Consider the following 24,005-nt stretch of genomic DNA (forward strand, 5'->3'; position numbering starts at 1 on the left):
TTGTCTTCTGCCTTATGTTCATATCAGTTAGTTTGGATTTGAAATGTATCCAGAACCAGTTAAGTACTTGTCATCCGGATAATTTCTTTTTTTTTCTTTTTTTTTCTTTCTTTTGTATGGAACTTGCAATTTGTCTTAATCAGTCTGAAAAAAAAAAGCAGATTTTTGGACTTGGATCAGAAAAATTGAACTGATGTGAATGTATTCATATATGGCAAACCAGCTTTTTCCAGCTCTGTGTAAATGTATATTTTTGAAATAAAAGTTAGATACTTTCCATTACCTCTTACCTGAAGAAACTTTCTGGTGGCTTGTTTATTGCTTCAATGGACAGTTACTAAAAATCCTGTGTGGATTTTAAACTGTTCTCAGCTCACATTGATGTAGTTTGATTTGTTAAATGAGTTTGAAACTCATTAATCAGAATAACAGTGCTCCTTGCTTCCCATCTTCAGTGACGTAGTCTTCATCTGTGTACTAATAATTTTGAAATATTTGTCTTAGGGGTTTATGGTGGGAAAGAGTTGCAAGAATACATCCCCTTCAATCTGCTAAGATTGCCCAAATAAATTTCTAGATAGCAGTGAATGGGCTTATGTGTATAGACAGAATTCCTGTATAGGTAAGTGACCAAAAATAGAAGTATATTATTGGACAGCTTTATTTCAGCTGCAAAGAATACTCTCAGTCCTTTTGGAGGTTTTTTTGGTTTTTTTTTTTCTGATTTAGAAACTCCTTAGGTTCAAGCAAGAGCTGTTAGGGGTGTTAATTTTGGAGAGTATTCCTAGATACCATGCCTTTCAGTAAGTGAAGTTTGCAGCCATAGTCAAGTCTTGCACTGTAGACATAACTTCAATAGTTATGGTCTTAGGTTTCTGTGTATAATAACTTATTTTCCAGAAAAAAGGAATTATGCCTGTAGAATCTAACATGGCCCAGGGTAGCTCTCACTGTCAGTCACTGTACAGGAATGTAGAAATCTGCACTGTTTCTTTAGGGTAAACTCAACATTATGTGAAACATGAGTATCCGTGCTTCCTGAAGCTGCTGCTCATCTTGCTTTTTAGCCAAGGCATTCCAGTCACAGACTGGGATCTGTTGTCAGGTGCTGTGTGTGGACACACATGGACACCCCTGCACACCAGTCCAGTCTTTATGGATTTTAAACTTCAGCAATGAAAATACAGTCCAAGATAGCAGCAATTTTAGAGGAAGAGGGCCAATGTTACTTGGAGTGGGCAGTGATACCTGTATTCTGATAACTTATCACATGTTGTGTTTTTGGAGATCATATGGGAAAGTAATGCTTTGTTTTCCATGGATGATAGGAAGATAAGGTTGGTGGGCATCTCTTCCTAGAACTTGCCTTAGTTCTGTATAACACGAAGCTCAGTAATTCACATATTTTGGTTGTTATATTTATGTTTACTGAAAAGGAGTATCCATGGTAATATGGTGTTAAGCCTTGTAGAGAAAAAGTCCTAACTATTTTCCCATATTTTGGGGGGTGAAGGGGGCTCCCTTTAACGATCTCTTTCAGAAAATCAGTGGTTTAGATCTTCAGAAATAGGGTGATAGTATTTATTTCCATCTCTACCATCACACATCTGGAATGGTTGGCCATCAGCCCTTCCTGCTTATTCCTTGATGTGTGAGCAATGGCACAGATCTGTGATGAGGCAGAAGTGTGGGGGTAAGGAGAAAGAGCCAAGAAAGTTTGATTGAATTGCACAAGGGGATACGTGACTTTTAAAGGTCCATTCCAACCCAAGCTATTCTCTGACTCTGTAAATAGTGATGAAATCATGAGAGTGGAAAACCAGGTGTGTGAAGACCAACTGGAGTTTGTCTCCATGTTTAAAACCCCAGCCACTATGCCAATGCCTTCACCTTCAGTGATGCTGTCACTCCAGCAATCTGCAAAGTCACTGTTGAGCTGAGAGGAATACCCTGAAATTAAAAAAAAAAAAAAACTGAAAAAGTAACAAGAATTTCTACTTGGTTCTCTGCTCAGAGCACTTTTTGTCTCTGGAGTAGAACATATGATTTATTTGAGCATATCTTTGAAAGATAAGTGTGTTTCATGCGGGTTTTTTAGGAGAAGAAAGAAGTAGAAAGGATAAATAATGTAGGACAGAAAACTACTAGCGCTACTTTTTAAAAATACATTTGCCTACCCACCTCTAGCAGTGCCAAAAGGCTCATAAGTTCAAAGACACCTTTATCTCCCCTTCTAGGGGATTGTTTTGGGATTAGGCAATTCTGTGGTTGGAATGGAACACCCCACTCCCACCACTGGTCTGTTGTAACTCATGGCTTTCATCCTTAACCCTGTAAGTCTGTTTCACTTGTTTTAAAAATGACTGTGTGAGTGTCTGCATTGGAGCCAAAACCCTGTATGAAAGGACTACGTGTCACCTCAACCCAATGAGGTAGCCTAGGAAGTGAAAGTCCCTGTCTCATATGACAGATAATACCAGCTTCCAAGAGTAAAACCTGTCAGCCCTGTTTTCCCACTGAGAAGAATCATTGTTCAATTATCAACTATATTATTTGGTTTTCATTTTTTAAATTTAAAGCTATCAGGCATCATTTGTGGGGGAGGAAAATGACAAAATGGAAGAGGGTACGTCACACTGATACTGGAGAAATGACACCTTTGTTCATTCTCATCTTTTCCACAACATTGTGTAGCATCTTTCTAGAAAATCCTGTTCTTTAGGGCACATAGTGAATATTGATGCCTGTCCTACCTGCTTTCCTGGCTCCCTGATGTCTGAGTTTTGAGGGGACAATGACAGTTTGTAAATGGAGCACAGACCAGACAAATGCAGAAGCTATGTGTAATATGCAGAAAATATGGAAATAGAATTCCTGAGACATTAATGTGGGGATTCAGCTGTGTACAGCTTTATAGGAGAAAAAGGGTGGAATAATTTTTCAAACTGGCTTCTGATAAATTTCAGTATCAGGAATAATTCTTGATAGTATTTTGCTTTCAAAAGACGTTGCAGAGCAAAGGGCCAGTCATATACTAGAAGCTGCTGGGGGATCTGTACAAAGTTGTGTTGCCCTAAAAATGCAGAGGATGTTTGGATAGGCTGTGATTCAGCCATTTTCTTCAGTGTTTTAAAGAATATGAATTGATCGTGACAGGAGACTAAGCATGGGAAAAGCTAACTGAAAATGTATTTGGCACCAAAACTGGAAACAGTGAAATGAAGAGTAGGATTGTATGGTAAAGTTTAAATTGTCAAATAAATGGTGCTGGATTCTTTCAGTAAAAGCATGTGAATCTCTCTTTTGTTTGTATTTACTATTTTGGGTAGGATTGTTTGATAGAATCAGGCTCTTCTGTCTTTTATCTTTGTGATTTTCAGTAGTATGATGAGGGGAAGATGACTCTTGGAATTAAAATTTCAATTTTTTTGGTACTACTCTTAGGGTAACAAGGAATTTCAGAGTTAAATTGCAGAATTCCATCCTGCAATGAGTTAGATGTGTGACATTTAAAATTAGTTTTTCTTAGATATTCATTGCACCTGAAAGAAATAGAGTGCTTCCTAACATGCTGAGAAAGCATGCATAAAACTGGGCAAAATAAGACTAATAAACCTACTTCATCCTCTCAAAATATTGGTGCTGTACTGACTTTAAAGTTTCCAAAGCAAGCGATAACCGTGCAGAAGTCTTGTTCACACTAGCCTGAAATTTCACAGATCCTGAAAGCATTTCTTCTCAAAACCTGTTGTGAAAGTGCTCTGGTGCAGGATCTCGTGAGTTCACATTTGGTTGATCAGGCAGAATTTCTGTGGAGGCAAGGAATGCGATTAGTAAGTGAAATGGATTTGTTCCACGTTTCTTTGTCCTTCACAGATGAAATTTCTTTTCTTCACAAAAAGTATGTCTTAGGATCCCTCATTTGTACCTGAGGATGTCACAGATAATCTTTATAAGTGTTCCTTAAGCTTCATATTCTTTCTCTTCTAGCCAGTTTTAGCTGTTAGAGTCACCTGGAGAGATTTTCTCATCTCGGTTATATCCAGGGTGTGCTGGCGGGTGTGCCAATTGTCTCCTGGGGATGTCACACATGGGGGCCAGTGCTCTCCCTCTCTGCTGTGTGAGATCCAGGCAGGGCCTGGCTGAAATGCACAAGGCAGCAGAAAGATGTCTGAAAGAAACCCCACTGCCTGATCTGCATGATATTGTCATTTGTTAGGTGCAGTCTGGCTACAGGTCAAGTATCAGTGTATCAATTTAGTGTATAGATAAATGCACTGCAGTTGATTTCACTCGGATCTCGTTTTAATGAGAATTTTCCTCTAATGTTTCATTGAAGAGGAAAGAAAACCTGCCTTTCATGTGGTTTCCTAGCTAATTGCTGATTATAGGAGAGTTGCACAATAGGACCATAAAACATGCCTTTAATTGCAAGGTGTTTTTCACAGTAATAATCTTTGATATGAAAGAGGTTTTCAGTCTGTGGTAGATGGTCTACAAATGTAGATGTTGTGCCTGTAACATTGTGTGTATGATGTATGGCTTAACCTACTTATTTTGGCTTTTTAAGTTCTGCATTCCTAACTTTGCTTTCTGTCATCCTCTCAGGAACCCTGGGATGCACAGCACATTCCAGCACTGTTCTCTGCTTTCTGTGGTCTGCTAGTTGCACTTTCTTATCACCTCAGCAGACAAAGCAGCGACCCATCTGTGCTGATGTAAGTTGCCTCTAAATGTTTTTTTGCTGATTACTCCTTACAGCACACAGCCAGAGTGATGCCTGAGTTTCAGAACCACAGGGCTTGCTTCCTGAAAGTACTGTGGTGAGGTGAAATTCCTCACCATGTCTGCATGGTTGGTATCAGTCCTGTATATGAATGAAGTGCTGCAGTCAGATCACCAGCAGCGCTGGTGTTCTTTAAGCAGCGCTATCCAAAATCTCTGAAGCAGATTTTTCCCCTCTAGGAGGTTGTATGCTTGCCAGGTTGGAGGACAGTGATTTAGTTGAGGGAGGTTCAGGCAACTGGAGTTGCAGAATGTGCATTGGTTAGCACTGGGACCAGTAGAAGGAACATTTAATGTGCTGGAAAGATGGCTGAATTCCAGCTCTTGCTGAGGATTACTTCAGTAGGCTATGCCTCTCAGTTTGAGGTTCCATCCTTCCTTTTGTTCCCTGACACAGTCTGCTAGAGGTAACTGAGGAGAGGAAGTGTATGCTAAGAGCTGACGCTGCAAACAAGGGAGATTAAGAGGAGAAGTCCCAACATTGTGATCTGCATGTTGAGGTGGTGTGTGAGAGAGAGACCCAATAGATCCTTAGCTCAGGGGCAGCAAATGTGAATTTCCCAGTGAGGAAACTGTGATATATGGGTGTTATAGGGGCTGTGGGGGTCAGCAGGCAGCTGGGCTATTACATCTATGGCTGTGGGGCTAAGCAAGCAAGTGGGTTTTGTGCCACCAGTATCACCATGCCATTTGGAATTCTTCTTCACAGGCAGCTCAGTTTTGTCCTAGGAGAGTGCAGAGGACCTGTGGGAAGTTCTCTCACAGAGAGTTCTCTCCTTTGATTCATGAGGTGAGGCTCAAGGCTCATTATGCACAATTCTGCAATGCAGAAGAGAGAAGGGGGAAGTGGAGAGCTTTTTAGGCCACTCAGGATTCTGGTTTAGCAGAGAAACTTGGAAAAAGCAGAACAACCTGGATGAGGAAGGAAAAGATATAAAGCACTAGTAGGAAATTGTCATCCCAGTAAATCTTACTGAAGAGTCAAGAAATACTTTACCATCCAAAAATTCAGGGAATCTGACATTTATACGTTACTAGGTGCTGATGTGGCAAAGCAGCAAGAACTGCTTGCATGACTTGCCATGAACTTTACCCACAGCCTACTGAGTGAGACATGGGTGTCAGGCAGACCTGGATCAAGCTTTGTGTGGATGGTATGTAGTTTTTAGGTCATTACAGTATGGAAATTATGTATGGAAGGAAGTAAAGATGTGTATTAGGGACAGTTCTTAGCCTTGGAGTAAAATGTACACAGGTAAATTACAAATCAGCATGAAATTGTGAGTTCTTTCAATTTTGAAGTAATTTCAATGTATCCTTTTCTCCCACTTTCCAGAAAGGACACACCAGTTCATGAACCTCTTTAATAAAACAGAAACTTTTCTTCTTTCAAACTTTTGTTTTAAGGAAGTAATCTTAAACTATTAAATGCATTTTAACTTTTACATCTAGCTAGCAATTTCATAACATTTGCAATGAAATCTTCAGGAACTGAAATGGTTCCTAAAAATCTAAAATTAAGAATACATGTTCAACAACTTCAAATGTTTATTGTGCAATTGTAAAAATGCATCATCCTTAAAAAAAGAGATTTAAGATTTTTTTCTCTCAACAGCTCTGAACCTCTTTTAAATAAGTTAAGGAGATTGGAAAAAGTATTTAAGGTATGGCCTATGGCATAAAATTCAAGATGGATGAGGAGGTAGCACATAAATCTCAAAGAGAGAATTAATATACAGTTTCTACAAAACTGGCCTCCTTAGCCATTTTAACATGGGTCTAAAGAGCTCTTGTATTGGTTTCAGCTTAGCTGAAACAGAACTAAGAGTCATAAATTCAACAGTACCCTCTGCACATTCCTCTAAATGTCAGCGTTGATTGGGCTGCTGAGACTCCTCAGGATTCTGATGAGGAATTTCTACCCTGATCACAGGTAGAGCTGGTTTGTGTCAATCTCCAGCTGAACAGAGATAAGAATGTCAATGTATATATGAAAAAGGAAATCTGAGGCTGTTGTTCTTCTTCTATCCTTCAGGAATATTTACATCTGCCTCGCATGTTCCAAAGTATCCTAACTAGGATTTTTTTTTTTAAACAGGTCCCTTATTCAGTGTAAATACGTACCTCACTATCTACGCCAGCGATTTGAAGATTCATCAGAAGATCCACTCCCAGAAAAAATGAGAGAATCAGTGGTAAGGCTTTTTCTTTCATTAATTTCTGTTTAAAGCTCTCTCATTCATTTTGCCCACTGGGGAACCTTGCAAATATTGTAATCTAGTAATTTAAATAACTAAAAGCACACATAGATCATCTTTACAGTGTGGCCAGCAGTGAGAAGGGGGTACATGCCATTTTATTTTCTGAAGGGCTCCTTTGAAGGTCTCTGCCACATTGATTCTTTAATATAGTCCATGGGAAGTGTACTCCTAGAGCTTGGGAACTGGTGTGTCTCTCATCCTAGTACACAGAGAACTACTGCAGGTTCTGTGCACTGAGTTGAAGTCTGGCAATCTGGTGTGTCCAAGGTAGGCCGGATTGTTCAACTCAGAAAGGTGAGCAGTCTTGCCAGACTCTCTGTGTGTGCTGCAGAGGAGCAGGATTTGGTCCACAAAATTACATGTGTTTAAAACAGCCCTTATTCTTTATTTTTCTATGGGTAGGGCTACCAGTTTTTCAGGAATGCCTTTTCTGTGCCAGGATATACTCTTGACTGTGTGCCGTCCACCCCAGCTGAGCCAAGTGGAGCGCACTGTCAGACTTGGCACCTAGAGGTGGAAGAAGCACATGAAACTGGGATAGTATGGGAGAGGGAGGTACATGCCTGGTGCCAAGCATTGCCATCTCATCATCTCTTCTTTGCTTGGCAGGCTGTTTATTTACTACTGTCTGGCAGGAAGCTGTAAGTTTGTGTCAGCTTATTTCTCACTTCAGCATAAACATCGTGAAGTGACCCATCTTCCTTTTTGTGTCTTTTTATATTAAAAAATGTTTGCTGTTACCCAGGGGAGGTTGATCTGCTAAGGCATTCATGTGGGAAGATCATCAGGTTTCCAGAAATGCTAAGGGGTGTTTGACATTTATTAGTCATGTGAGCTGTCCTGCTTCCTGGCTGTCAGACAGCTCTTCCTCCTGACCACATCCCCAGTGCCTGCACATCTGAGCATTTGCAACCTAGGCAGCTATTCCTAAACTTCTGAGTGCTCTCTGAAATCCAGCAGCAATCAAAGAGTCTCTGGAAGACAGAGTGAGTTTTTTGACCCTTAGGCATGACCTGGGAGTCCGTAGTTCCTACTGGCCTCCAGATGTCCCTTCAAAGGGATGCATCTCTCGTGAGTCTTGAATCATTTCTTAGGCATTTTATAAGGTGTTGCACAGCCTACATTCAGCATGTGCATTGATCCTACACTACCAATGTTTTCCACTTTTCTAAGCTGCTGCTTAGATTGTCATTTTTGCCATGTATAATCTTATTTTAAACTGCTTCCTCTAATAGAGCCTACATAAGATTAATTTCTTATGTAGGCCCTATTAGAGATTTCTTGTTGCTTGTATTGAGCTACAGTTTCTTGCAAACTAAACTGTTTGCAACAATTGATACTGGACTATGAGTGTGCATCTAGAAACAGAGTAAAAAAACATGAAGTATTTTTGTTAGAATTTTGCTGTATTCTGTGGTATTTGTGGTGTGTATGTTATTGCTGTGGTTCATTGACATTCTGTTCTTGTACACAGGGACTGTATGGCAGATGTAATGGAAAGCTTCTCATGCTCCTGTAGTTCTGTCTTTTGCTGATAGTGCCTTTCTTGGAGGAATACAGAGTCTGATGTAATCTGTTCTGCAGATGGAGCCCAGCCCAGGGACTGAAGCAGTTACTGCAGCTGTCCACTTAACTGGTTTTATTTCACATTGCAGAGGGAAACCTTGAGCAAGGCTTTAAAATATTGAAAATAAACCCCAAAAATAGTGGAAAAAATCTGCATCTAAGATCCTGGCTGTATTTTCAAAATGAAGTAATTCTGCAGACTCTGACAATTTTTATATCAGTGACATGGACAGGGATCTGCTGTCGTACACTAACACTGCACAGCTGCACTTGGGCCCTTGAGCCAATGGGGTGGAAGGTGCAGAAATATGGGGATAACTGCACTGGGATTTGCCAGACACGGGACTTCAGTTCTTCTCTTCACAATGTTTCATTCCTGTTGCACTTTTTCATTTTGTGACACTTTTAGGATTAATTAAGTGGGCTTCCTGGCACCTTTGCTCTCCAGGAAATACCTGGATTTGAGATTTGGCACTTTTCTGCTCTGTACATTTGATACTCCATGCTGCTGCGAGGCAGAGGCTGCTTTCCTTCAGTGTTGCTGGAGCTTGCTAGTTCTTTGCCTTCATTTTTTCCCTCTATCTGGGCTTCCTTCAATCTGTATAAAAATTGTAAGCCAAAGTGTTTGCTTATGATTAGCAGTGCTAATTTGGAAGAAATTAGCTGAAGAGAGAGAGAGCAATTTCTGATGAATGTGGGCTCTTTGTCTAACCCCTGCATTACCTGGTACCTCTGTCTCAGTTAAACACCAAGGAGACTCCCACTGCTATCGCACCAGTGTAGTGCTAATAGAGCAGGTAGGGAAGAACTGAGGCAGGAGAAAATGCACGTGCATCAAATCCAAGGAGCACAATCAAGCCATAGTCTCTGCTGACTTGCTCCAGCAATAGCAGTCATGTTCAGGATGTAGGACTCGGCTGACTCTTCAAAGCCAATTTAAAATAATTTTCAGAAGTTTTGTAAGGGGATCTTCAAACTGTTCAGTAGCCGGGTGAAACAATATATCAGTATTCAGAAGAGGTTTCATGATGGCAGCTCATTTTTTCTTGAAGTGCTTCCCTGTGAGGAGAGTATTCCTAACCCCTGTCAGTGGCAAGAGATGGCAGGATGCAGCCCGAGCCAGCCTTGCCTTGGTGACATGTGGTCTACAAAACACCATTTAAATAAGACCCATTTTAATCAGAAAGCCAGAGGCATACAGAACCAAATCACCTTCTCAAGCAGCTGAAAGCAAACAAGGTTAATATTGAAAATTAATGTGTTTTTTTCTGGATGGCTTTGCATTGATGTTAGGGGTAATAAATACAGCATCTCTAATGTTTGATTACATGATTTTCTACCCTTTTCCTTTCCTTGAATAGCTGTGTAAGAATTGCCAGCTATGGAAGCCTGAATTATGAAGCAGCTGTGATTGATAATTGACCATTCAACTTTGAGAATGGAGCTTCCTACCATTATAATTAATTTCTGTGGGCATCCACATGGCTGATTACTAGATTAAGCAGTGGCCTGAGGGTGATAATGTGTTACATTCAAACTCAAGGTTCCTTCCTGGTCTTTAGTACAAACATTTAGATAGCTAATAAAAGGATTTGTACAAAGCTCCAAAACTTTAATTGAAAATAATGGTTGGACTTGATAATTTTAAAGATCTTTTCCACATAAACAATTCTATGATTCTGTGATAGTAATTAAAACAAAAAAGTGCCCCTCTAATATATTCTGCTTGTGAAGTCCCCAAGGCATCAAAGGTGGCAATGTTGGTTTGGGGTTACTTTTTTTTTCCCCCTTGAGTGTAAAATGGAGAGTGTAGAATGGCTTTCAGCCCAAACCCACTATAGTGAGGGTCTCTCACTGGAGAGATTTGAGCTGTGAAGAGCTTTTACATTTTTGGACCAATTGCAGTGAAGGGCTCAAGCATTATGCCATAGAGTTATTCAGTACTCAGCTCAGAAGTTCCTTGTCTTAGGAATGATATCCAAAATCTTGCTTTAGTTGGGTCTAAAGTGGGCACATGGTTTCCAGGAGCTAGCTGCCTTCCACAGGAAGGCCAGGAGCCACAGATCCACCCCCAGCAGGTAGATGCCTAAGGTTTTCTCCTGGAGGGCAGCTGTGACTCCCTCTCAGCCAGAGAGATCACTGCCATTTCCTGGGGGTCCCAAGCACTGCTCATCTTTGTTTTAGACAGAAAAAAGCCTGAATTTTGTGAGAAGACTGAAAGCATTGGCCACATCAAGAGGGAGCTGCTGTGTGGACCATTGTGCCACACAGCTGTGCAGTATTTTTACATTTTGAAACAGTTCAGTGCAAGGATAGAAGGACAAGCCTGGGCATATATGATACTTTAAACACACTCAGTATTGCCAGAAATGGAAAGCAATTGTCAAATTTGGGGTTAAATATCTGAATAATAATAATTTCCTTAAAAAATAGGCCTTTTTTGTATAGGATTGTCAAAAGTTATTAGAGCACTCTTAAAAGGACAGTTGCAAAAGGAAAGATGGGAAATAGAAGTCCTGTGCAAAATAATTTGTGTAATATGTTCTCTTCTGAATGTAATGTTTGAAAAGATTCTCTTTGGTGATCTGGCCTGGAGTGGAAAGTTAGGATGCCACCTTTCCCCAAAAATATGCATTCTTATAACTTCTGCTGATTTTGCGGCTAAATTTTTAATATTTCACATGGTTTTTAAAGTGTCAGCTCTTTCAGCCATCTGATTGTGAGAGAAATCAGCCATTTTAATAGTAAGCTTTTTGGGTTGTACAGAAGAGCTTGTGAGTGTGATTGGAGTGTGTTTGTTGTTCTTAGAAGCTTGTTTTAGATTACTGAGTAGTTGAATTCAGCTGTGCAGAAAATGATACTTGATCAAGACTTTTCATGCTGTGCATTCACAAAGGGACTGAAATAGTGCTATATAAATTTGACACTGCTTAATTTTCTCAGATACTGCTGTTTTACATAGATTTTGTATGCAGCATCTTTAAAAATATCTGGAAAGCTTAAAAAAATCATTTCCATTGCATAGATTGGTAATAACTCAGTTATTCATTTTTATTAGACTGTGTTTTTTCAGTACTGCTGCTTGCTAGTGAGAGGAAGCTGTGAGAGAACTGAACAGGGAAGAGCTGTGGGAAAGGCAGGGAGCCAAGGTTTAGTCAGGGAAGAGAAGGCTTTTCCTGTGAGCTCCCTCATGTTGTGGTTCTCTTGCTGAATGTGACAGCCAAGGAGCAAGGCCAGGAGGGCTGTGCTTTGAAAAGATGGTCAGGAGGAGTTCCAAAGACCTGACTCTGCTCCCACCTTCCCAGTACATGTAGCCCATGCAGAGTGCAGGGCTCTCCAGAGAAGGATGGCTCTCAGAGAGGAGGGAGCACCACTCTTCTGGAGATGTGCACATACTCCTGAGCATCCCAGGAAGGGCAAAGACCGTGCTGGTTATTGAGATTTCAGCTAAGCTGTCTTGGAGTTTCCTGGGACAAAGCAAAAGTACTTTCAGAGCCTGAAGGCTTTTTAGTCCTGCTGCATTTCAAAGGGCTGCTGCAGTAAGTGGAAGTGCTGATGCAGGTGACCTTTTCCTGAGAAGCATCTTTCATAACAGGGAGTGATAGGCAGCCTAAATATAGAGGTTGCTACCAGCTTCCCTGGTAATTCGCAACCCTTCTGTTCTTCGCTTGTTCTGCTTGCTTTCTTTTTTATCTCCTTTATTCCTAGGTTTGCCCTACCATCATCATTTTAGTTTTCTTTCTTTTTTCTCTGATGAGATTCATTAAGATTACCTAGATACCATCACCAGAAAGTCAGATGAATCTCTGGTTCTATCAAAAGTGTTGCTTTTCATGTGTTGTTTCTAGGTATCTTTGAATTAAAGCATAAGTCAGCTTCTAAACCAAGAACTACAAATAGTTTCTCATTTGGTAACTTAGCAGCAGAATTGAGTGCTGAACCTAAATGCCCTTCTCATAAATCTAAGACAAGATTTTCATTTACTCACAAAAGCATTTGGGTGACCTCTGAAGTACAATTCAGAAGACCTCACAGATCACAAACTATCTTGTTTATTTGTTTACTGAGAATGACATTTTAATCGCAAGAAAAATGTGCTGTAAAGACAGTGATATTTCCAATCTTTAGAAACAAGTTACTCCTACCATGGTTACAGATCTTTACATAAAGGCAGACATGTCATTTCATTATCATTCAATGATACTGGAAAAAAGCCTTGTCTAAAATCCACAAAATCTTGCTGCAATTTGACTTCCAATAAAGAAAATCAGGGAATGGGACATGTCACTTTAGAAGATAATAAATGTATTAATGTTGTGTCTTAGAAGACATTATGGAAAAGCGTGGCTTTTTTCATTAATGCAAGAGAAAGGGAATAAGAAATGTTAGTTCTTGAAAATAGGAAATAGAACCAGAATTTTCATTCCCAAAAATAAGAAGGTCATAATGGAAAAGAGTTCTATTACGCAAGCAGAATCAGATTCAGTATTAAAATGTATTGCTTTCATTTCTCCAATATTATAACTTTGTTATTTAAAAATATAATTCAAAATTAGGCATGAAGAATTTAAATGTGATTACTTCAACAGACCTGGAGTGTGGAGAAATAATTTCCCAAAGCAGAGTGGAGAAAATACTTTTGTATTAGGGAATGCCGATTATCCTTATTGCAATGCAGAGTGTAAGTAATTGAGAACAGGGTAATTACTTTGGTTAAAATAGTGCTGCCTTACTAATTGTGTATAAAATAATTATTTTCACAGAAAGAAATCTTGAAATCGGATCTCATTGTCTGCACAGCAGCTGCTGTTCTGTCATTTGCTGTCAGTGCCAGTACTGTGTTTCTGTCACTAAGGGTGTGTATCTCTTTTTTTCCTCCCCCTAAGGTATTATGTCTCTTATGCAAAACCACAGGGAGCTTTAACTGGAAAGAATAGATGCTGTGGGAAGAGAAGTCAGTGAAAATGCATTTACTGGTCATGATAACACTGTTCTATCTGCAAAGCACTTAGTTTCTGGATATTTGTACTAATTTCAGTATTACTTATTTGATATCTTTTTTCTTAAACAGCTCTTATGATGTGGAACCCAGAGGACAGAATGAATAAGTCTGACATTTTGCCTTTTTTCCTCCAATCATGGAGGAAAAAATTGGCTGATTGTGTGTGCAAAACACATATGTCAAAGTCCATATTCACCTAGCATCAAGAATTTGAACATAGGAATAAAAATCAGTTGCAGAAAGATGCAATAACAGAAATTGTTAAAAAAATGTGTAAATATATAAATATATATATGTCTAAAACAGTGTTGTATGTAAATTATAACTATGTTTCCTTTTTTCTACTTTGGCCCAGCCATTTCTCAGCATTGTGCTGTTTGCTTTAGCGTGGACAGTGGGATTTGTGACACATTACATCCTTCCTCAGCTCCGCAAGCATCACCCCTGGCTGTGGATCTCCCACCCCATACTCAAAAGCAAAGAGCACCAGCAGCGGGAAGTGAGAGGTTTGTAAGAGTCTTTTCTAAACAGTGGATGCAATGACTTCCAGCTTGCCTTGGTTTGAAGAACAAAAAAATAAAAAAATCCAGAAGTAACAGAGATGGGAGAATAAATTATCCTTTTACTTTTGAGTAGCAGACATATCTGATCATCTTAGTTTTTCCATTGTACCACCAGCAAATCTGTGAACCTGTAGGAATTGTCTTCTCAGGCCACTGCCCAGATGGGCTGAGGCCAGTCTGGAGATTGTCTAGTCTGATGGCCCTGCTCAGAGCAGGGTCAGCTAGAAGAGGCTACTCAGGGCTGTGTCCATGTTTTAATATTTTCAAGCATCGAGACTCTTAAAACATTCTGGATATAGCATTCAGTCATCCTTACAGTAAGAAAGGTTGCTTCAAACTGTGGTATTTGAGTGGATTTTAGTGGGGTTTTTTTCCCCTTTTTTCTGCTTTTTTTTTGGTTTTGTGGTTTTTGGTGGTTTATTTGTTTTGGTACTACTTTTTTCTGAAAATAGATTTTCAGTTTGTGCCCATTTCTTTTGTCCTGTCTCTGGCCACTACTGAGAACAGAGTGGCTCCATCAACTCTACTCTCCCCCATCACGTATTAATACCCCAAAAATGCTGCCAATCTGGCATTCATAAGATGCCCCCCAAGGCTTTTTCTTCTCAAAGTTAAGCAATCCCAGCTCTCTGTTTCTCCTCATATGTTGAATGTTCCCATTCCTTAATAATTTCACAGCCTCTGTGTGATCTTTCATGAGCCACTGTCTGATCTGCCTTTTGTTTTACATTACAGCACTGTTACTTTTGTGTTGCTTGATGTGGTATATTTCATGCCTAATACATTGGCATTCTACATAATTTAAAAACTTAAAAGATTGATGAAATTGAGGCAGAATTTTTTCTACTTTCTGACATATCAGCAAATATAGTGCAGTTTAAGTGTTGTAATTTCAATTGTGACACTTTTAGAGAAACATTACAATTGAAAAGAACTTAAATTTTCTGTAAGATCTCTTCTTGCTGATGTCTGCTGGCTTCAGCAGTGGTGCCTTGATGCATGTGACTATCAGTCAATATTTTAGTATGTGCAGATCTGATTTCCTGCTCTGATAGAGTTATTTCTGAAGCAGGCAGTGTGCTTTGAGAGGTAAAACTTCCTCCCTCCACCCCAGATCTCTTTTTGCCTTTGCTACCAGCCAAAAGCTTGCTTGTCATTTCTTGATGGATCCCACGCCTTAATAATTCTCAGTATATGTTTCTGAAGTGTTTGAAGACAGCATTTGCAGAACAGTCTGTTGAGGGACTTCAGTCTGTCTTCAACTAGACTGCAAAAAAGTTCAGATCACTCTCTGGAAAACCATTCATTAAGGATTTAAATCTTTTTTATTAAAAAAAAAACGTGATGTGTTTCAAAACAATTACTTTCCAAACAAGGGTTGGGTATGAAAAAAGTACCCAAGAGACTTTATTGAAGGTTGCCTTTTAACTTTTTCTGCAATATGCCAAGGAAGGTATAATAGAAATATAAATATTATTAACAGCCATGCCCAGCTGAAAAGACTGTCCAAGACTTCCTGTCCCTGATAACCAGTAATTCTGATAAATACCCAACTTGCACTCTTTGTTTCACCACTTAATCATAAAACTGTAGGATTTCTTTGCCTTGTTCTGATTAAGTCTGTCTTCATTTGTCAAAAACCATTGTTTTCCTAAATGCAGTGACTCAGCATTTGAAAAGGTTGAAGGTAGAGACCTGCTGCATTGATTTCTACAGATGGGTTTCCTTCTGTTTTGAGATCCAGCTGCATTTCTCATGCTGCCTACTGTGGGAAACAGGCTTTTTTTTGCTTATTTTGCAGTCCTCATTTATATATGGAACATTCCTGTGCTTTGGGGTCTAAGTATTATTGCAATGTAGCTGGTGTTGTGTGTTGGAAAACAAGAGTTAAAAAAAAGAATAAAATTATTTTAGTCCCTTAGGCTGCTGCAGAGGTTTTTTATCATGTCTGAGATGAGACAGACTGTGGAAAAGGTAATCCCTTTGATAGATATGTCTGACGGGCTGTCTTCTTTCTTTTGACCTGTAATAAAATGTAGGAACTAAACTTTAAAATGTTCCCTCTTTGTATAGAAAGAGAAACTTGTAAAAAGGACAGAAGGACAGTAGTACCCCATAGTTGTCAGATGCAGACAATGAAAAGACAAGTACAGAAAATAAGATGTCTGTGAGGAGTTTTTACTACATAGATTTTAATTCTAATTTTCTTTTTCTTTTTTTTTTTTTTTTTTTTTTTTTTTACAAGAGGAGTGCTATTGAAAGACAAATGACTGCTTGCAATTAGACAAACAACTGGCAGTGAAATTCCACAAGTTTATTGTGGGCTTTGTTGCACAGACTTTGGATGAGCTTCTCAGCCTTTAAGGTGTTCTATGGAATAGCAATTATCAGACCAATTCTTGTGCTGCCCCTGTGAGATAACTCAGTTATTGCTTGTCATTGTCTTGGCTGGCTGCAGGATGAAAAGATTAGGTCAAGATGTATGAGCTTATGGTATATAGATGTGTAGAAATTAGTGATATGCAGGAATAAATGAGAAAGAAGCCCTGGTATACTAGGCTATTTTGTCTTCTACTTCCTCCCCACTACTGCTTTTATACCCCGCAGGTTTATGTAAGCCATTTTCAAATCCATGTCTTTCCCTGGGGCCCCTTCTGAATGTGAGCTCTTTTTTCTGTCTCCATTGTCTGAACAGACCTCTCTGTGCTCCTGCACCCACCTTCTGTTTGGTTTGTGTGATATGCTTATCTCTAGTGAAGCCTGAGTTCTTATACAGACCTCAGGTTTGGACTTGGCTGAAGTGCTTGAGCTCAGGAGGAGGAGAGGGGAATAGGGAAGATCAGCTCGGTTCCAAAATGGACATTTTGCTGTGTGTATGAACTTTTAGGAGGTGGCCCTTAGGTAGTGAAGAGAAAATATTTTTTGTTATAGCGAGAAACAGAAGTTGTTTATATTTTCTGAAGGGGGATTTTTTTTTGCAAGAACATTGTCTTAGCTTAAGGTACTGGCAAAGCATGACTTCAACCTAAATTAGAAGAATTGGGTTTAGATCTTTCTCTTAGTCTATGCAATATACAACTGTGCCTGTAGAATGTAGAAATCCATTGATTTAGCATGACTTCTGTGTCTGTCATTGAAAAGGTGTGTATGGAGAAGGGAGGTCTCTACATAGAATTGTTTTAATTTTGCAGGGATGATTATTGGAGATTCAGTAGCTGGCATTTTTATTTCTGAGTTAATAACAAGTTCTGCCTTTTTGTGTTCACTGTTTTTCCAATAACCTTGTCTAGCTGAGCTTTGAGGAGAAAGGCATTGTTTTTGTCTGTGCACAAGGATTCTGCACTCAGTTCACCTAAGCTCTCATAGCAGCTGAATTGCATGGAGCATTCATTTCTTGTTTAATACTCATATTAAGCACTGTGGTATTGTTAGAAAAGTCTACTGCAAAAAGAAAAAAGCTATTCCTTAGAGAGGAATGATGTGAGATGTGATCCTGGCAGATGCTTCTTAGAGTGTCTGTTTAAGTGTTTTGGGAAACATCTGTGACAATTTCTACCTCCTGATATTTCTTCAGTATTTAGATCTCAAGGGGTGTTTCATTTATCAGTGAGGTCAACGATGATTTACATTTTAAGGAACAGTGTTTTTCTACTGTAAGATGGGGAAGCAGAGGCACGGAGTTCAAATGAGGTTTCCTAGGTGATTCAGCAGGTCAGTGCCAGAGCTGGAGAGGACCTCTCTGGGGTCATTACATCCACTGAGAGTACTATTTAATATACTGACTAAATAATAGGATGATGTAAAAACTACCATCTAGCATGTACTATCTTTTATTGTTTCTGAATATGTCTCAGGAGTGCAATTATAAGCAGCAAAACAGATACTTTCTAAACTCAGAGAACAAAATTATTTCTCTGTTGCCAAAGAATTATGAATTCTATTGTTTCACAAATTAATTGATTGACTATATTTATTAATGTGAGCTAACTCGTGTCTTCTATGGTACTCCAGTGCAAAAAATGCTGATTATTTGATGACACAATCTGTTATCTGAATTTCCATTTCAGATGCTGCTCATTTGATGTGGTTTGAAAGGCTTTATGTGTGGCTACAGTGCTTTGAGAAATACATTTTATATCCAGCCATAATACTGAATGCACTCACCATTGATGCTTTCTCAATTAGTAAATACAAGAAGCTTGGTACACAGTAAGTAGATTATAACTCAAGGCACGTGATTAGTAGAATATTTGGTTTTAGACTGAAGACTGAGAAATGGAATTTGTTTTTAAATAATCCTGTAATCTTGTCACAGTTTGCTTTTACGCATTTTAGTTCAAAATACAATAATCATTGGCTTTGCTGCAAGAAAAATGCAAAACTACCTAAGCACACTAAAATGTGTCTCCAGTGAGAGAGAGTGAAATTAAAAGATTAAAGAGCTATATATAGATATATATGGAAGGTCTAAATGTCAATTAAAAGCAAGACACACCATATCAGGCTGCAGGTGTTTGATGGGCATAAACTCAGTGGGGTAACTAGAATTAATCAGATGAAAATGAGAAATCTAGGCTGGATATCAGGAAACATTTCCTAACTGAGGATTTTTAACACTATGCCGTGGTCTCCCAAAGGAGTTATCAGAAGCTTCACCACAGAAGTCTTTTAAGGCTGAATGAAATATTAAACAGTGTAGAAAGGTGGGTAGTCCTGCATTAAGAGTGGTTTGAAAAAGGTGGGGGTACAGGTTTTAACAAAGTCTGATGGCTTAGGTATTAAGCAGAACTGGTGGTGCTGATCCATGGTCTCACAGTATGATCCTTGCAGACAGCCTTTTATGGTAAGTATTTTAGTCAGTGACTTGCCTACTGCAGTTATTCAGCAGGCTTGGTGACTGCAGTATCCCCAGTGAGCAGAGTTTCTGCAGTCTTTTTATCAGAATGACAGTGATGCAGATGATAAAACAAAGACACAGCCTTGGAATGTTCCAGTAGCAAGAAAAACAGCTGGGAGGTGGGGGAGAGTTCCTCAATATCCATAATAAAGCAGATTCTTAATTTCAAATATTAGATAAAAGAACTTTGATGTAAAAATTGCATGTTGATTTAATTATTTCTCTCTCTTGAGGAGCAACACAGCATTAGGAACTACACAATTATAAGGAAAAGGCAGCCCCTGCTTTTAGGCAGCCCCTTTAGTTTGAAATTTGGACTAGGGCATTAGTCAAATTTTCTGCATATTTCTCCCAGACAACTTCCTTTGCAGAGAGACTCTCACCAGTCACTCATTGATAACCCCTGTAGTTCCCACTGACCTTTTTTCCCCCAGGCACTTGGAAGGTGCTACAGCCAAGGTGCTTCAGGAGTTCAGGTGTATTGTCTAAGGTGACACTGAATCCACAGTTATCCCTCTGTTTAGTTCTGCAAGGCTGGGAGAATTAAAAGCAGTCAGAATGCTATTTGTTACTAGCTAGCAGACGTGACTGAATACATGCACGGAGCAAATATGTAGGGTTAGGAAGGTGCTATTTTTACATAGTCATTCCTCCAAGCTAGATTGCACTTTAAAGTATCACCTCCCTCAAGTGTTCAGAAGAAATGAGTCAGACCCCCAGAAGTCTTGAGATTAAAGAAAGTAATTACATTTGTCTGCCTCTGATTGTTTGGCCTGTGGGGGAATACCAGAGCAGTCCTTTCCTTCCCCATCCCCCTTGTGTCTGTGTGATCACCTGTGTGAAACCTGCTCTCTCCTTTTCCTTGTAACTCTGCTCTATCCATGAAACTCCCAGTATGCCTTTTCCTCTGGCTATCCTCTTTAATACATTCTCCCTACAGCTGCCATCCAAATGCCACACATAAAGCATTCAGCTTCAGATCCCACCTCTTTCTGAACTCTGTAAACCCATGAGGCATCCTGGATTCTCTTTGCTACTTCCAGATACAGTGTTAATGAGGGTTTTAATGCATAAATACCTGTTTTCTGTTGCTGGAACATTCCTTAGTTATTGACCACCTAAGGATCAGACTGCATGATGCTGTAGGGAAGAGAAGACACCCTCCCACTCTGTGTCTGAAAGTGTCTGAGGTGGTACATTTTGTGTGGTTTGATGTCAAAGTTTTCCTGAAATTGAATTTGTCTTTTAAAGAAGCTTTACCTTGCTTTGTGATTTAAAGGACTGCAGCAGTTTGTTTCTTGAGGAGGCAGAGCAGCTCCTTTATAGTCAGGAGTTTGCTTGAGCTTTCCAGACCCTGGTGTGCTGGTTATTAATAGGACCCATGCTGACAGTGCCTGCCTCTGTTCCTGCCAAAGAGGCACTGGAAATCACCCCCCTACTCACGTTCCCTTACATCTTTTCCCAGGAGTTAAGGCCCCAGGAAAAGCACCTGGTGTGGCAGTATTTTTAAAGAAGAGGGAATAATGAGCAAATTATTTTCTGTTACCTCTGAATGGGTTATTTTGTAAAGTGTCATTTTTTGGTGGAAGTTTCATCGTGATACCAGGCACATTGACTAAAAAGTCTTCCTTTTGCTCTATAATCTATAAGTTTCCATGTGAAAATTTCTCCATGATGCAAGAATTTTCTTCTTTCTGATAAACGAAATACACACCTGGTTCAAATAGGATACAATGGGACAGCTTCTGTTGGCTTCAGAATCTATTTAGCTTAGTCATTAGGTTTTCCATAATTCAGAAGAGTGAGGCAAATTGAAAAGAACAGCCTTGACAAGGTGGAAAATAAGGTCAGCTTGGTGTTTCATTCCAACAGTAATGCCCTGCTGATCCTTTAGAAGGACCAGCACTCAAAATAAAGTTGCATCTGCATTATGGGAGGTACACAAAAATGAATAAATGCCACATGAAATAAAATCAACCTGGAAAATAGTAATCTTGCTAGGATGGTGAAAACTGTTGAGAGCTTTCTAGCCTGCCAAATGTCAGTCATGGCAGCAGGTATTCTTCTGGTTAGCAGCAGGATGAAGGAGAACCTTCCATGCATTTTGCAAATACCTGGCCTACTTTCTCACTCATTATACATTGAAATCCCCACATTTTGGAAGACATAGGTGCAACACAAGTTCTTTTGATCTAATGAACTACTATGTAGAATAGTGAACTTTCTGATCAAGAACTGTGGTAGGAATTTCAAACACTTCACATCTATGTGTAATTCTATCCAGAATTTTGGCAGCACATAATGAAATTACAAGTAAAATTATAAATTCTGTAATCACATGAAATTTCTTGTAATAAAAAAAGAAATAGTTCAAGGGTTTTGGTTTCTTTTTTCAAATTACAGTAATGTATTAATGAAAGTGCCAAGGTATTTCCTGGACTAAAGTTTTACTTTATGAGGGATATAAAAATGTCTGGTCTAGATTTTTGGATTTTAGTAGTCATTACTACTCATTTTAGTACAGAGTTTGTTCTTTTTTACAACTTAAATGTGTCATAATGATAAGGGAAAAATACAAAATTCACATAAGTAAAATAAATGTGATGATTTCTGATATTACTTCTGTATACTTTTAGTAAAGAAGATTTGTAGATTTAGCAATCTAAAATACATCTGGTACAGATATTTGTATTTAGGAGCTTCTTAATTTAATGCCTTATGACTTGATTAGGTTTTTCTCTCTGCTTTTCTTACAGCTGTGACATTATCCTGATAACAGTTGCTGGGATGAAACTCCTCCGCTCCTCATTCTGTAATCCTATTAATCAGTTTGTTACTTTGAGCTTTACTGTGATCTTCTTCCGATTTGACTACAGAGACATTTCGGAAAATTTCTTGCTGGATTTCTTCATGATGTCCATCGTGTTTCATAAGGCAAGTTTTAGAGCTCCTATAATTTTGTTGGAAAAAAAATATTTTCAATTTCACCTGGCTGATCAATATGCGTTAGGACTTTTTAGAAATAATGAATGCATACATAGACTCAAATTATTGGTATTATAGAGGAAAAAATCTGTTAAATTGAAAAAAAGGCTTTGATCAAGTTCTTTTTTCTGGCTTTGTGCAATGTTTTTCATCTACTTTTTGTTCACATGCTGCTGTATAAAGTTGAGAATTGTTGTTTTCAAGAGGAGAATCCTCAATGAGTTTGAAAGAGCCTCTTGGGTCATTAGTGCAGGACTGCCCTCCAGATCAATCGCCTGGTGTTTTTATCTCGGTTTCCTTTGAATGCCTCTAGTGGTTGAGTCAACAACTTCCTTTGGGAAATTATTCCATTATCTAATCACCCTCATGATAATAAATGTTTTCCTAATGTCAGCCTTAACATTTTTCTTTTCCTATTTTCAGTCTCTTATCCTTGTGATGCTGCCCTTAACCTTAACCTCAGTGCCCCTTCCTCTCTATTACATTGTTAACTCTTGAAGTGTGCTCCAGTTGAGTTCATTTAAAAACCACCAAACCCTTTCTGCATCAGTCATACCCTGTCTTTATTTGGAATCTAAGCTGTTTCACTGAAAGAATTAGGCTTAACTGATACCTTGAGAAAACATGACAAAGTACTGAAGGTTTGAAAGTATTCGTCCAGGGGTAATTCTAGTGAGGTGTTTGGTTTTGTTGTTCTTTGTTTTAATGGGTTTTTTTCTCAGACTTCTTTGCTTGGTTTCTGTTTCTAAAATATTCCTACTTATATGTGTGAGTATGACCCAGCTAGCATCCCTTAGTTGGTGACAGAAGAGAGACATGGTTCCATATTGATTGCTGCATGTGCTGTGGAGATATTTAGCCCTTCTTCGCTAGTAGCACCAGCTCATACTGCTGGCTGTGCCCACCTGGAAATTTCAGGCTTCTTATGAAAACCTCCAGTTAATTGGTGTTACGTTGGGAGTTCCTAGTCATTTAGGGAAAAGAGTGAAGGAGAAATTACATGCTTTTCCTGGTTTATGTTTGTGCTGCTGTAAGGGAGGATGAGAAAGAAGGTGTCACAGCTTGGTGAGTTAACTTGAGCTCACATTTCTTGCTGAATTCTTGGCTCACACTCCAGCAGAAGCTTCACCTGCTCCAAGCCTTCACCCTCAGAACTGCTGTTCTGCTTTCTCTCTGCTGGGGTGAGAGCAAGGGCTGGGGAGAAAGGGCAGAAGAGGAGTAGAAGAGATCAGACAAAACTCTGCTTTAACAAGATCCCCCTCCACCACACTCTGATCCTAAAACAAGACTAGAGTAATTTTTTAAGCTTCTAAGCTTAGAGTGAAAGATAACCAGCGAAGGCGATGCAGAGATTGCTCCCATTATACCATTTACCATGTTCCCTAGAGAAAGGGGTTAATTTTTGTCTCCAGAGGAGTTTATCACTGCTAAGTCCCATGACTGAATGATGACTTTCTTAGTCCTAAAGCTCATTGTCTAAAAACCTCTTTACAGGATCAAAAAATTATCATCCCAGAATTGAAAGTTCCACTATTAAGTCTTTTGAAAATGACCTCATGAGCATATCACAAAATACTGCTGTGAATTATTACATGCTTTTGAAAGAAAGAGAAATAAAGTCTTTTCAGTACAATTTTTGCAGAATTACTTGGGTAGATTGAACCTACTGTTTATAGTAGAAAGACTAGTGTTAGCAGTGAGAATGAGATAACAAAGGATGCTTATTAAATTAAGTAGAGATGTTTGCTAGAATAACTACTGCTCTACTAGACTGAAGGCTGTACTGCAGACATGTTTTGAAAATGTGATTTTAGCATTAATCTTCCATCTTCATCTCTAACAATATTTGAAATTTTGCAGGTCATTAGTTCAGCAAGTGGAATTGTCCTTGTTCCATTTAGAAGTTCTAAGTCAAATGGTTGAATTATTTATATTATAAAAGCACA

The 24,005-nt window shown here is 39.0% G+C and overlaps 1 protein-coding gene across 1 annotated transcript in view; it reads left to right on the plus strand.

Annotated features, from left to right (window-relative positions):
* PCNX2 (pecanex 2) overlaps positions 1 to 24,005 on the plus strand; it is a 151,802-nt gene that overhangs the window by 58,187 nt on the left and 69,610 nt on the right. Inside the window, exons 16-21 of the mRNA XM_063151627.1 lie at positions 4,609 to 4,718; positions 6,884 to 6,980; positions 13,376 to 13,468; positions 13,970 to 14,120; positions 18,245 to 18,386; positions 21,831 to 22,008. Of these exons, the coding sequence (XP_063007697.1) occupies positions 4,609 to 4,718; positions 6,884 to 6,980; positions 13,376 to 13,468; positions 13,970 to 14,120; positions 18,245 to 18,386; positions 21,831 to 22,008 (771 nt within the window). The remainder of the gene's footprint in view (positions 1 to 4,608; positions 4,719 to 6,883; positions 6,981 to 13,375; positions 13,469 to 13,969; positions 14,121 to 18,244; positions 18,387 to 21,830; positions 22,009 to 24,005) is intronic.

The sequence above is a fragment of the Melospiza melodia genome, chromosome 3, assembly GCF_035770615.1.
Source record: "Melospiza melodia melodia isolate bMelMel2 chromosome 3, bMelMel2.pri, whole genome shotgun sequence".
In the NCBI taxonomy this organism is placed as follows: domain Eukaryota; kingdom Metazoa; phylum Chordata; class Aves; order Passeriformes; family Passerellidae; genus Melospiza; species Melospiza melodia.